General features: G+C 37.3%; 1 protein-coding gene across 1 annotated transcript in view; it reads left to right on the top strand.

Moving 5' to 3' along the window:
• The window catches only part of NAALADL2 (N-acetylated alpha-linked acidic dipeptidase-like 2), a gene marked incomplete at its 3' end in the record, with an annotated part of 181,204 nt that extends 178,874 nt beyond the window's left edge, over positions 1–2,330 (top strand). Inside the window, exon 9 of the mRNA XM_009878431.1 lies at positions 2,184–2,330. Within this exon, the coding sequence (XP_009876733.1) occupies positions 2,184–2,330 (147 nt within the window). The remainder of the gene's footprint in view (positions 1–2,183) is intronic.
• Between the last annotated feature and the right edge of the window lie 10,326 nt (positions 2,331–12,656).

Genomic DNA, 12,656 nt, shown 5'->3' with positions numbered 1-12,656 from the left:
GTGTCATTGACTCTTCAGCTCCGTCTTTTCTGATACTGAATTTTTTAGCCCAGCAGATTTATTGGGATTAGTTTGGTCATTTAACTTTGTGATTTCCTTTGATAGGTAACTCTGGTTCTTTTGCTTATTCCAGAGCTTTTCCTAGTGAACCCAAAAAATGGCAATTCCAGGTAGCACATAATTCAATAAACTTTTAAACATTAAAGGAAGAGTAGAATGCCCAGCATTTATGAGACTTGACCAAATGTCTTGGACAGTGTGAGAAAGTTAGGAGATAGTATAACCTACACAGTAGTACGGTACACTGTGTGGTTCTTAAACACCTTATGATTCCCAAAAGGAGCAGTCACTTAAGAATGGATCTTGTGTGCGTATGTATACATAAAATTATAAAGATGCCTTAATGTGTATTTCTGTGCTGTATGTACAGTGTTTTTGAAGAGGAAAGATTGTAGAAGGTAAAGTGTGGGTATTTAAAAACACCTTTTGAAATTAATATATAGTTTGTGCTTCTGCTATTTCTGTTGTAGCTGCATTTTTATTTAAAAAAGCAAGGTTACTGACTTTATTGAGACTGTTAAGATAGCAGCATGAATTTGAACAGCCATGCTGTGATATTGTTAAATGTCTTCTCAAAGTGATTGAAACTTTCTCAGTATTGGTGTAAAGGGTGAGTGAAACACAGAAACAAAAGTTGTAATTAAAGAAATGTCTTCATGTTCAATTTTTATTATTCTTTTTCCTTACTATTACATGGAGAGGCAGAATTGTGGCTGCTGTGAGTCATGTTGCTCCATGAATAACATTAAAGGGAATAGCATTTGCTGTCTGCACATACGGAATTTTTCTGTTTCTGTTTTGACTGTAACTCTGTCTTTCTGGACACACCTCGCACAACTGTGAATGTATATGAGAATGGTGGGAACACAAAAGCGTAACAAGGAGAATAGTATAGCCACCTTTCAAAAATGCTTATGAAAAGGAAGCTATTTGTTCAAAGTATTTTAAAATAGTTCTCTGTGAGAAAACAGCTGTCCTTATACTCAGTAATATGCAATTGCTTTCTTCATAGCACTGAAGTGAAACCTGGAAGCAATAATTATGTTAATTTTAAAAAGGAAAAATACCAAGATTTGTCTTTTTCTAACTGCTAACCACAGAAACTTTAATATACAGAAGCTAGTGTATTTTAGTATTAAAGGGGAACTAATCTTACACTGTAAGTAGGTATGCTAGTAAATCTAGTAGGTAGGTCTGAGGAAGTTATGTTTTATTGTATAAACTGTTAGCTAGCCATAAATAATCTATAGTACTTTGATTTCCTACCATTCTTACAAAGAAACCTAAGTAGCTTATTAGCTATAATAGATGTTGAAAGCCTTTGTGCATGCTGTTTATTAAGTATTGAATTACCTGGTGTATTTGAAAGCTACACCAGTATGTAGCACTCAGTCTTGGGGTTCTTTTCCAGTTCTCATCTTTTGTTCCAGTTATTTTGCTAAGATTTCTCTATTAAATGCTTATGCGAAGGAAATCTGAACATGTAACTGACTAGAATTGTTTTAACCAATTCCCCCGGAAAATGTGTATTTATATATCTTTAGCCTTTTAATTCTCTTTTGCTCCAGTTGCAGAGTAGGGGTTAAAAGAAAATTCTTTACATTGCCAGCAATTTGTAGGCCATAGACAGCTTGAATATGGTTATCTGATTCAGGTTTTTGCTGTTAGAGAGCATGCCATCAACTGAAGAAAGACTTGATTCCTTAGCAGACATTAAAGATCTCTGACGATGCTTCCAAAAGGCACCATGATGACCCCCAATCTCCCGCCCAGTGGGGGGACATTTTATATGCCTGCCAAAGGCTTCTTCCCTTGCCCTTCCCACCATTTCAATTAGACATGATTTTCAGTGTCCTTTGAAAGACTCAGCCATGTTGCAGCACACGCTTGATTCTCTGCTGCGGCCGGTCCCTAAGCCTGCAATGTGTAGTAGAAGGAGAAAAGTTTGTGTGCACGACTAAGCGTGAATCAGGTAATGCCTGCGTGCACCACGGCGAGTTCCAGCCTCCTTAAGAAGTGCTTCAATGCAAAGAACGTGGTGTGAACGAGGTATTGATAAATCTTAACAAAAGAGTCCAGTTGCAAATCACTAAGTACAATTTTGATTTGTCTTTGTTTTTCAGAGCCAGAGCTTCAACTGTGTGGAAAAACCTAGATGTCTGGGATCTAATGTGAGCTCTGTACAGATACAGGGAGATTCCGATTACTTCATCAACTACCTTGGAGTACCTGTCACGCAGTTTTCTTATGAGGACGTGAAAACATCAGAGGTAGTTACTAATAAAAATGAACAAACTGAAAATGGCAGAAAGATGGAATTTTTTTTTTTCAGGCTATATCCTTACATGACAAGCGTGTTGTGGTAGAAAGTTACCTCCTGTTAGTCCATCTTCAGAGCTTTAAAGTGACTGATTTTACATGCATATGGCATTCAAACAAACACATAAATGTTTAGAACAAATGAAAAGGAGAGAAAAAGAGATTGGAGAACATTACGTTAAAAATGTTAATGTTGGTGATAATCTTATAGGCTACATATTATCTAAGCTGAGTTTTCAGACTGGTTTCAACATAGAGGAAACAAGTTTTGATGTTTATTTTTTTCCCTGCACAGCAGAATGAGACAGTCTTCAAAATAAATTTTATATATGTATTTTTATACTGTGGGCAATATATGTTGATGGTAAGAATCTGTATGCCTGATCAGAGTCTTCAAAACACTATGTTTTATTCAGTCCTTTGTCCTCTGCAAGGTAAGTGGAAGGAAGAGACATGTTGTGCTCTTTGGAGACAAGGTTGGAACTGGACATGAATAAACTTAGAAAAGTTTGTCCTTCCTCAGCTTTCACTGCTGTAGGTTATATCTGCACCTGGACAGCTCAAAGTGCCCTCAGTTGGTCAGCTGAGAATTGTAAAGCCTGGCATTAATTGTTTCAGGAAACAGTGGTCATCAGAAAAGGTGTGTGTTCTTGTAAATATAACACTGCACTGACTTCATGTTCCCCTCATTTCTCTTGTGCTGTGCTTTGTCTGCGTACGCGCAGATCTTTCCAAGTTCAAGAACAAAGCCAAGGCTGTGAGTCGAACTGGAAAGCTTCCTGGCACTGCTAACACGCTTCAATTTCACAAATGCAAACCAAATCAGAAATATGCCAAAAATTGGCGCGTTGTTTTCATGTTGTTGAGTAAATTAGAAGAGATTAAGTCAAGAATGTATATAAATAAGGAGACTTCTGTTTCTAGACATCACTGCACCTATTAGGCAAAGTATTCTGTTCCAGATTAAACACAAGGCAAAGGCTGTAAGGAAAATGTAAAGTCAGAAGACCTATGAGTGCAATGTTTATGACAGTCTTGTGGTCCAGTGCAAATTTCTGGTGTCACTTAGCAGCTATTCCAGATGAAATAAGATCTATAGCGCAACAAAAAGGATCTGCAAGCTTCAGTACCTGGAAATAATAAGTATTTCCCAGCAACATTTTCAATATGAACACTGAAAGTTCCCTTTGCTATTGTCTGTTTAAGTCCTACCAAAGTTACTCTTCGTGTTCAGTTAACTTTGCAGACATGCATTTTTGTCTTTCAGAATGACTCAGCAATGGTAGTAAAATCATAAAAGAAAATATTTTCGTATTTGCTTAAATATACTGCAGCAAATTTCATTCTCTGTTGAAAACTCAGCTTTTCTCTTTCTTGCAAAATCACTTCCTAGAAATAAATTTGTGATAAATGTAATCTGCAGTCTTGATGTACTGCACCTATCAGACTACAAGAGATCTTGACTCCATGAGATCCAATTCATGTGAGAAATAAATCTGCTTAGCAAAGTGTGTAAATTTCTGTTGGCAAAAGGATGATTTTTTTCCTAAAAATTAAGTTACACAGAATGATTACATTTGAATTCTTTGATATATTTTTGTTATTTATTATCTGTTTATTAACAGTTTATTAACATAGGCTCATTGTATCTCCTATATTTTATCAGACAAGAAATCTGTTTATTGTTTGCCACTTATTGCAGTTGTGTATTGGGGATTCTGTTCATTGTATCAAACAAGGATAATATCGTTGGAAGCCAGACAGAAATTATTCCAGATTTACAGCCATATTAGTAAGCATCATAGGAATTTCTTTAGAGCTGGTTTGGGATTGAAAATAACATGTTGCATTGCAAGGAGGGATTTTTGCTTGTTTGTTTCCAAGCCATTCAGCTTTGTAAACTGTGCCTCAGCTTTGTCAGCTTCATTGCAAAACAAGATTTGGATTTGGGAAGACGGATTACTGAAATAAGGTGTTTTGACGTGCTTTTGTAAACTATCATTTTGCTGTGTTGGTTTCCTCTGCTGTCTCTTTCAGCACTGTGACCTATTCAGGAAATTCTCTTCTAGAATATACATTAGTTGTTTATTTTATCCACCTGTCAGACAGCATGCAGTGTCGCATAAATCTGATGTTATTCCACACTCAAAACACCCTGGTTTAGAGTAAAAACGCCCAAGACCCGTGCCCTGTAGTCTACAGAGCACCAGTTACAGGTCAGCTTTAGAAACACATTTCTTAGTCAGGGTAATGCCAGTCCTCAGAGAGAAGGTTGTAAAAGCTTTTCATTGGCAGGATCCTGAGGAGTAAATAAGAGGAAATGAAAGTTGTAAGAGGAAACATTCAGACCAGAAGAGTAAGTAAAACTGTCTTGCTTGAAATTACCTAATACAGCAAACCACAGCCTCAGGGATGTTAAATCTGCATGGCAAATGCCTGTGGTCAGACCTGTGAGCTAGTAAAGTGCATTCTGAGTATTCAGCCACTGGTATAAAAATGCACTGAGTGAAATACAGCTCGTTTATTTACTAACAGAAGATATGCAGCATTTTAGTCTGCAGGTAAGAAGTAAACTTGGAAGAATTTCTTAGGTGGAAAAGAACATAGTAACCCATTTCCCGAGGATTTTCTTGCAGTTGCTGAAGAGAACCTTCCTCCCCACCTAACCTCTGGTGTATTGGCTTTACCTCCACATGACGGTCACATTCTTGTTTGGAATGTGTTAGAATAAAGTCCAATCAGCTGCCGATTCTCTTACTTTGAGGAGGAGTCAGGCTATTCAAGTTAATGGTTCATTTACGTCCGAGGGATCACATGGAGAAGTAATGTTGATTTCAGATCTGAATTTCTCTGCTACTGAAAGTCCATAGTTAGAAGTTTGTTAGTCCTCACCTCAGTGGAGAGCAGTATTAGAAACATCTTCACTCAGCTTTACATCAACAAGCAGTATGAAATAAAACAGGTCTAAGATCACAGACTTTGAATTCCTCATTGTTCCTCTTTCGGAATGGATACATTGAGTTGTGTTCCTTAGGAGCATCATACCTCTTCTTGGTGGAGCACCGTAAAAATAGTTGCTCTGCTGGATTCAACATTTTAATCTGATGACCAAACTTCCCTTCTTGTCCTTCTTGAAAGAGAACAGAGCAAAGTAGTTTCTAAAAGGTATGTATTTGGAGGTGTAGTAGTGGACTTCCTCACTGAAAAGGAAAGAACCAACCCCATAGTTGCAAGTTAGTTAATTTTGATTATGTCTTTCTTCACATGGTTTATAACATACTTAGTGAAGCACTGGAACGTAAGCAAATAGGAGAGAGAAAAAATACTCTTGGTTTGGCTGCCTAATGTTTGGGTACAAGAGAAAATACAATCTGGATGCACCACGGTTTCGGTTAGAGATTTGATTGTGTCTGCAGCATTGTAAATCAAACAACGTTAAACTTCAGCATTTTGAAGCCGTTCCAATCTCTTGCAAACTTAAACTGGTACAGGAATATTTTGAGGGTTTTGTCAAGATGGAAATGGACTGTTGTTATCCATTTTTGTGTCATTACAGTTGACAGTTGCATGAGGAATTCATTTTTTTAATTGTAGCTAGATGATTTCCTATATTGTCTACACATTATTCATCCTTTTCAGTGTACCCTATTACATGATGATTCCTCTCTGTTAACACAGAATCTTAAATCTCTTCTCTGATAATGTGTTAGGTTACATCAATGTTAGCTTTATCATTTTATTTTGAGAAAAAACAAGTTACTGCACTTTATTTAAAAAAAACACAATTACTCCCTTTTTTTGTTATCATCGACAGACTCATATTTAGCATGAAATATTTTATGGCAGCTGTCCAAGTTTGGGTATGCAGGGCTTACAGAACGTTTGCTTTTACACCTAGACCATAAAAGTTGTTTTCCGTATCTTCACTCAAACTTAAGTACAGGCAAGAAGTATAAAAATTACCTGTCACATTATTCACAGGCTAGACCCAGATAGTGTAATACCATGGACCACTAAGCTAATTTAGAAGAAAAATGAAAAGAGCTTTCCTTATAGAATGCATTTGTATGTAATATATGTAGAAGAGTTTAGAATTTTGACAGTTTGAGATTGTATCCTCTTTAGAGAGAATGCATAATGATTTTTATTTCTGTTGAAATATGCATAACTTTTTGAAGGTAACTTTCAACTTTCATTAGAGCCCTTATAAGTGATTTTCACCCACGGTGATGTGAAACAGAGGCCACTAAATCTTAACTCTTCCATGAATGTGGCTTCTCAGTTGTTTTACCGCCTGCCTCTGCTTCCTCCCTTTCCCCCTGTCCTGCTGCCTTCTCTTCCCTTTTTAACACTCTTGGGGGAAACTTACTGCAGTTTCTTGATTTCTGTATTTACATGCTTAGACTGACACAATGTGTGCTTCTTTCAAAAGAAATCAAAAGCTTTTCAAGTTTTCTTTGTTATGAGAAAAGAAACAGAGGAGTTGTCCTTGATGGAGAGACCTTGGCATCTAGTTTACCGAAAAAAAAGCAACTCACATGTCACATGCTACTTTCATCTCTTTCAACTGCTCGTGTTAGTGTAGAGGGAGGGCTGAGGCAGTATGGAGAGCTCTTCAGTGCCGCTGGCTTGTGTTGTTTTAAGAGTGAATGGGAAACTGGTGTTTGTACCAGTTTTTGTCTGTATGAGACGAGTACTGAACATCTGTAAGTTGTGAGGTTCTGGTGCCCGTGATGAGGAGCACCATCTTAATCCTCTGTTATGGAGACCTTCACCTGCTGTTCCATTTCTTTTTTTGTGTATATCAAGGTAAAGACTTCAACTGAACATACAAATTCATAGAAATCAGGGTAATGTGGGGAAGTTCTGGATGTTGGCCATGGGTAAAGGGTGAGGACTCTATCCAGTCAGCTGGATGGGCCACACTGGGACCTCATCACAAATGTCTTTGTTCCACAGATGACAAGGAGAGTCCATTTCTTATCATTATTGATTCACTGATGTACTAAGTTGGTTGTAGTTATAACCTTGACACGATGTTTATACTTAATTTTTTTTCAGTGAAAGTGTCTAAGCGACAGGGTCTAAGCCTCTGTGAGAAGTTTAATTTAATTCAGGTGGAACTTGTAGGAATCATTTGGTGGGGTTTTTTATTTTCAAATTTGCAACTGCCTTATCAATCTTTGCAGCACAGGTAATTCAGTAGTGTAGTTGATGATTACTGGCTCTGTTACCACATGAATAGCTACGTCCATTACCATTATAAGCTCCAACTCACTGTTGCCTAGATTTCACAAAACAGGCTATGAAAATAAAGTTAATTTCTGCCTACCAGAGGGCTATTACCATTCCTCTGGCTGTCAGAATTTATTAAAAGGTTTCTTTGAAAGAACAGGTCTCTGTATCTCTGATGCAGAATGGACTGTGTACGTCAACAAAGCTGAAAGCATCCATTAAACAATTTGCAGACTTAAAAAGGACAGGTAATCCCTAGTGACAGACACAACCTCTGCCTTCTAGCTACAAAGACTGAGCTGCAATTTACCCAGGAATGTAACGCATGTTATAACGTGAAGTAGCTGGATGTATTGTGAACAAACTGTCACTGCAAATTTCTGACTGATTTTGTCTTAGATTCTCTTAGCAAAGTTCTTCTTAGGGATTATTTATATAGAATATATATACACACACACATTTTATTCTTACGTGTATAATTTTTATATATATATATATAAAATGTTTATGCATATATATAATCAAAGTAGCCTTATGGGCTAAGTCTGTGGTATGGTTTTGTTAGCAAATTCTAGGTAAAGTGAGAAATTTTACTCTACGAACACAACCTTGTACCTATGTGTGTATATCTAAAGCAAGCATGAGTTGTCTGATCTGTGATATGTGTTACTGAGAACCAATTTTGTATTACTACTCTAATTATGTGGTCAAACAGCTAGAGTGCTTAAAGTCAACAGGTTTTATGTTCTGAAGCTTCAGATGTCTGTATTTCAGCTATCTCAACATTTTGCATCACATCATTAATCTCACGGTTACTCCACATCCGGAACTTTTTCTCCTGTACTTCTGGTATGTCCTCGAGTCCCTTTCCAGGCAGGAAAGAGTTAGTTACTGTCTTCAGATTTCTACCTGACTACTTGGATGATCTACAACTGACCAGCCTCTTTGGTAAATTTTATGTTGTTTTTCTTGTTATCATTTATGTCCTCCTGGATTAGGTGTCACCCGGCACCAATTAATTCATCAGATCCAAGCGTATTTATCAAGAGCTTCAGTTGAAAGCATTCTCTGAAGGATCAAGGTAAACCATTTACAAAGACACGGAGTACTAACTTTGGCCTGAGCTGCTCAAAAAAGAACTTGGAAGCCTGTGGTATATGTGTGAATGCCCTTAGAAGAGAATTAGTGCCAGTTATTTGACTCTGATGGTCCCAGGAGATTCCTACCCTAAACAGCAGCCATTTTTCTTCTGTATCTAGACTAATAGAGAATTTGCATAACAGCAGTGTGTTGCTCTGATGACCGGCAATTTGGTAGCTTTTCCATCTAAAAATATGGCTCTACATGGCTCCTCTCCTTCCCTGTTTTGATTCTCCTTTCTCACTGGTATATGTTAATTTTTTTAAAGTAGCTGCCTGTGGAGAATTACAGGAGATATTTCTTACATGTACAAAAGAATCAAAGTACTAGTGTGGTTAGAACATCGGAGAATACCAGAAATTCTTTGTAAAGGAGCAAGCGTGTATCAGCCTCAGAATTGCAGGTTGCTTGGGAACCCAGGATTTCCTTTCTCTAAACCGTCTCTAAAGAGTTTGTTGCTGCTGCATTTGCTGCTGGGAGATTTTATGAACTTTGTAGTAGAACTTTATGGTCAGCAAAGTGTAGAAATGGGAGTTAGATGTGTCAAGGTGAAGAGAGAGGTTTCATTCTTGTTCATGGAGAAATGATGAACTGCCAGTGTGTAACAAAATAGAGCTTGAACGATCCCCAGTAGATTGTCTTGGGACTAGTTGTGGAGGTCGGTCCAAACCACAGCTCCTTGTGTGTTTTGCCTTTCTCACTCATGGGCTGTAATGTCTGTGTAATAACTATGCTTTTGTTGCTTCGCATTATATTTCTTCTGACCAACATGTTTCCTCTTTTCTCTCTGTCTTTAGCTTAAATCAGTGCTTTCCAATTTCTCAGTACATTCAGTGGTTACTTAGTGTAGTACTCACCAGTAACACGTTAATTCATTAGCCCATCTGTTTGCTTGGATTCAAATTTAGTTGGATTTGGTATTGAGAGCGTGCTGGAATTGTTAAGGTTAATGACTCAGTGTTTTACAAGACAAAATACATTTGATGTGCAATTGATTGCTTGACTTATTTTATTGAATAATATGAATATTTAGCTACTTAATTTCATGGAAGAGCATCTTTGTTACACCACTAATGTTAGTGAAACTGATAACATTTTCATCAGTTGGATGCTTTGCTGCAGAAGAATCTGTTTGTCTCACAAATCCCTGTGCTTTGATGTCCCAAACATTACAGGGTGCGTCCAGAAGGGGAAAATTGTTCACATAAACCTGCTGTATAGTAACAAAAATTCACAGCTTCTTTTGCGTTCACACTGCATGAATACAGGTTGTTGCTGTAAACTCTGTCCTTTCAGATTCTCTCGTAGGCTCTTCATTTTCTTGGAATTGACAGAGGGCTGTTGAAAGTCAATGGAAGAAAGACAGCCTGGAAGCTAACAGGGTCAATGGGATATGGGCAAATGTGAGAAATTTGCTTAGACACCAGTTATTGCTTCTGTTTGATAGCCTGCTGAAGCATCTAGTTACTGAAAACATGCATTATCTAAAGATAGAAGACACTAAATTATCTGTCCTCCCTGCGGAAGTAAATGGAGAGTTGCATTCAGAATAACATTTTACCATTGCTGTTCAAAGTGGCCAAATTCAACAGACCAGATAAAAATCTTCTGGCAGAGTATCTGAAATAAGTATCAGAACTTGTTTTGTGCCAGCAGATATTAGTAGTGGGGCACTCAGCTTTATCTTTTAATACTTGGGGTAAAAATAACAAAATGACTGGGCTATCAGACAGCTTTAATTTGAGTCAGTGATTACATTCTCTCCAACAAAATTTCCAATGTTTGATATATCTTATAATGGTCACTAAAGAACTGTTTAACAAGGCTTTCGATAAATAGATATTGTCTTTAAAGATAAAATCAGATTTTTTTGCTCAGCATAATAAATAGGTTTTTTAAACACTAAAATAAAAACTGGAAATAGGAAGCATTGAACAAGGAAACAAAAGCGCTGTGCTTTATAATATTTGTGATTATAAAAGACATTGTCACTGGGATTCATGGCTTATAGCAGGACACTGTTAGGGTGATCTTACTGGCATTGCGTGTTTTATACATAATTTGAATGCTCACAACTGATCCTTAAGGGTTACAAAATGTTCTTCTTTGTTTCACACAACAGACCCAAGAAAAGGTCTTTTCTCTCATGCAGTGAATCTGAACTGAGCCTCCTATTTCTAACTTTCTGGAACTTTGGGAAGATCCTCTCTGAGGATCCTCTCCAGATTTCTGACTTGGGCTGCTTCCTCCTACTTAAACTGCTGATTCTGCTTTGAGTTTAAAAACTGTCAAGGGAAAACTCTAGAGAGGAATAAAGCTGTGCAAGTATCCTGATGTCTTAGAAGTTGCTTTCTTTGTGCTGCAAGCTGTGAATTTATAGCTTTACAGTAATTGTTTCAATTCACTTACTAATGCAAGGAGGAAAACATTAAAAGAGATGAGAAAAAAGTGCTTATATTCTTTTCCTGACTGATGACTGTTGGCTTGAGTTTCTGGCTACAACTGAGTTGAATAATAAAAAAGAAATGCTCAGCAGTGATTCCAATTCTGCCTCTTCTGTTTTCTGTGCAGTCTGATTTGGCAGACCTTGCTTATTTTGTCCAGCATCTGATGGTATCACAAGGTCAGTATTCATCTTTACCAGAACATTAAAAGAGAAAATACCTTGGTTTTTTTTTTCCTTTTCTAAAAGTTCTTCAGTAAACTGAATTGGTAAAAATACCGATCTTGTCAGAAACTCCTGACATGCCTGTTTTCACAAAAGTAGGGTCATTCTCACTTCAAATGAGATTTTTTTGACACGTTAAGCTGTGGCAACTGTAAAGCTTTGCTTTCAAGAAATAATTAAAATGCCTACATATTTTAAGTTGTTAGTTTTTGTTTAAGTAATAATCACTGAAAACCATCTTTTATATCACCTTATAATTCTTTGTAGATTTTTAGGGGGAGTGTTTAATTAGATATCAAGAGCATTTACTAGAAAGGGAAAAGTCAGCCTAGTAGTGAGAGGAAGAGGCACAAACTCACTTCTGCGCTATATTTGCAGCTTTAAGGGCCTTTATTAGTGAGAAATACCATATGTCATACGTTAATGCCTAGTGTATTCCATTGATTCAGTTCAACCCACACATACAGAGAACCACACTTTGGCTTCAGTATGGTCTGTGCTATATAATCCACTTTTTCAGTAAATCTCTCTAAAAATCTGCTTCAGTGTGCAGCACCCTCCCATACTAAAAGCAGTGCAGAAAGCTGATGATAAACTATATTTTATTTTATGAGATACCCTGTTTCGTAACTCTTTTTTGATCCTTCTTCCAGTCAAATCTGGTTCAATCTCTTACACCCTGCCAGGGGTAAAAAAGGAAAACAGGGAAGATATGGTCCTTTAGCCTAGCTGAGGTGAAACACCTGTTTCGCAGAGGAATATGACTGTATATTTGCTGCCCAAACACCACATGCCAATTGCTTGACTTGGGGTAAAATGGAAGAAGGAATTACTGAAAGCCTGTGTTGCAGATCTCAGAGGTATTTTTGTTTTGCTCACTACTCTCTCTTCATCTTTTCTTCAGACGGGGTTTTCTCCTTCATGCTGTGACAATTTTTTGGCAATGGTTTTGAATACAGATGCAGATAAGTCCTCATGTAGTTGTAAGCCTCTGGATTTCTGGGTAATGATTTTGAGCACTAGCGTAACTTTATCGTGTGCGCTCTGCAGTTGAATTCAGCCTCCCAACTAAACTTGTTTCCCAGGTTGATTGTGAAGGTAAGCACTGACTGCTTGCTTTTGTTTTAGTGACCGGACACTGCATATTTGTGTGTGTCCTTCAGATCTCTGCAGTTCTACTCTTCATGCATGTATGACAGAAAAGGACATATATATATATATATAAAAATAAATA

This window comes from Apaloderma vittatum, unplaced genomic scaffold, assembly GCF_000703405.1.
Source record: "Apaloderma vittatum isolate BGI_N311 unplaced genomic scaffold, ASM70340v1 scaffold5801, whole genome shotgun sequence".
NCBI lineage: Eukaryota > Metazoa > Chordata > Aves > Trogoniformes > Trogonidae > Apaloderma > Apaloderma vittatum.
Note: the sequence above shows the minus strand (reverse complement) of the source record. Positions and strands in the feature narration are given on the sequence as shown.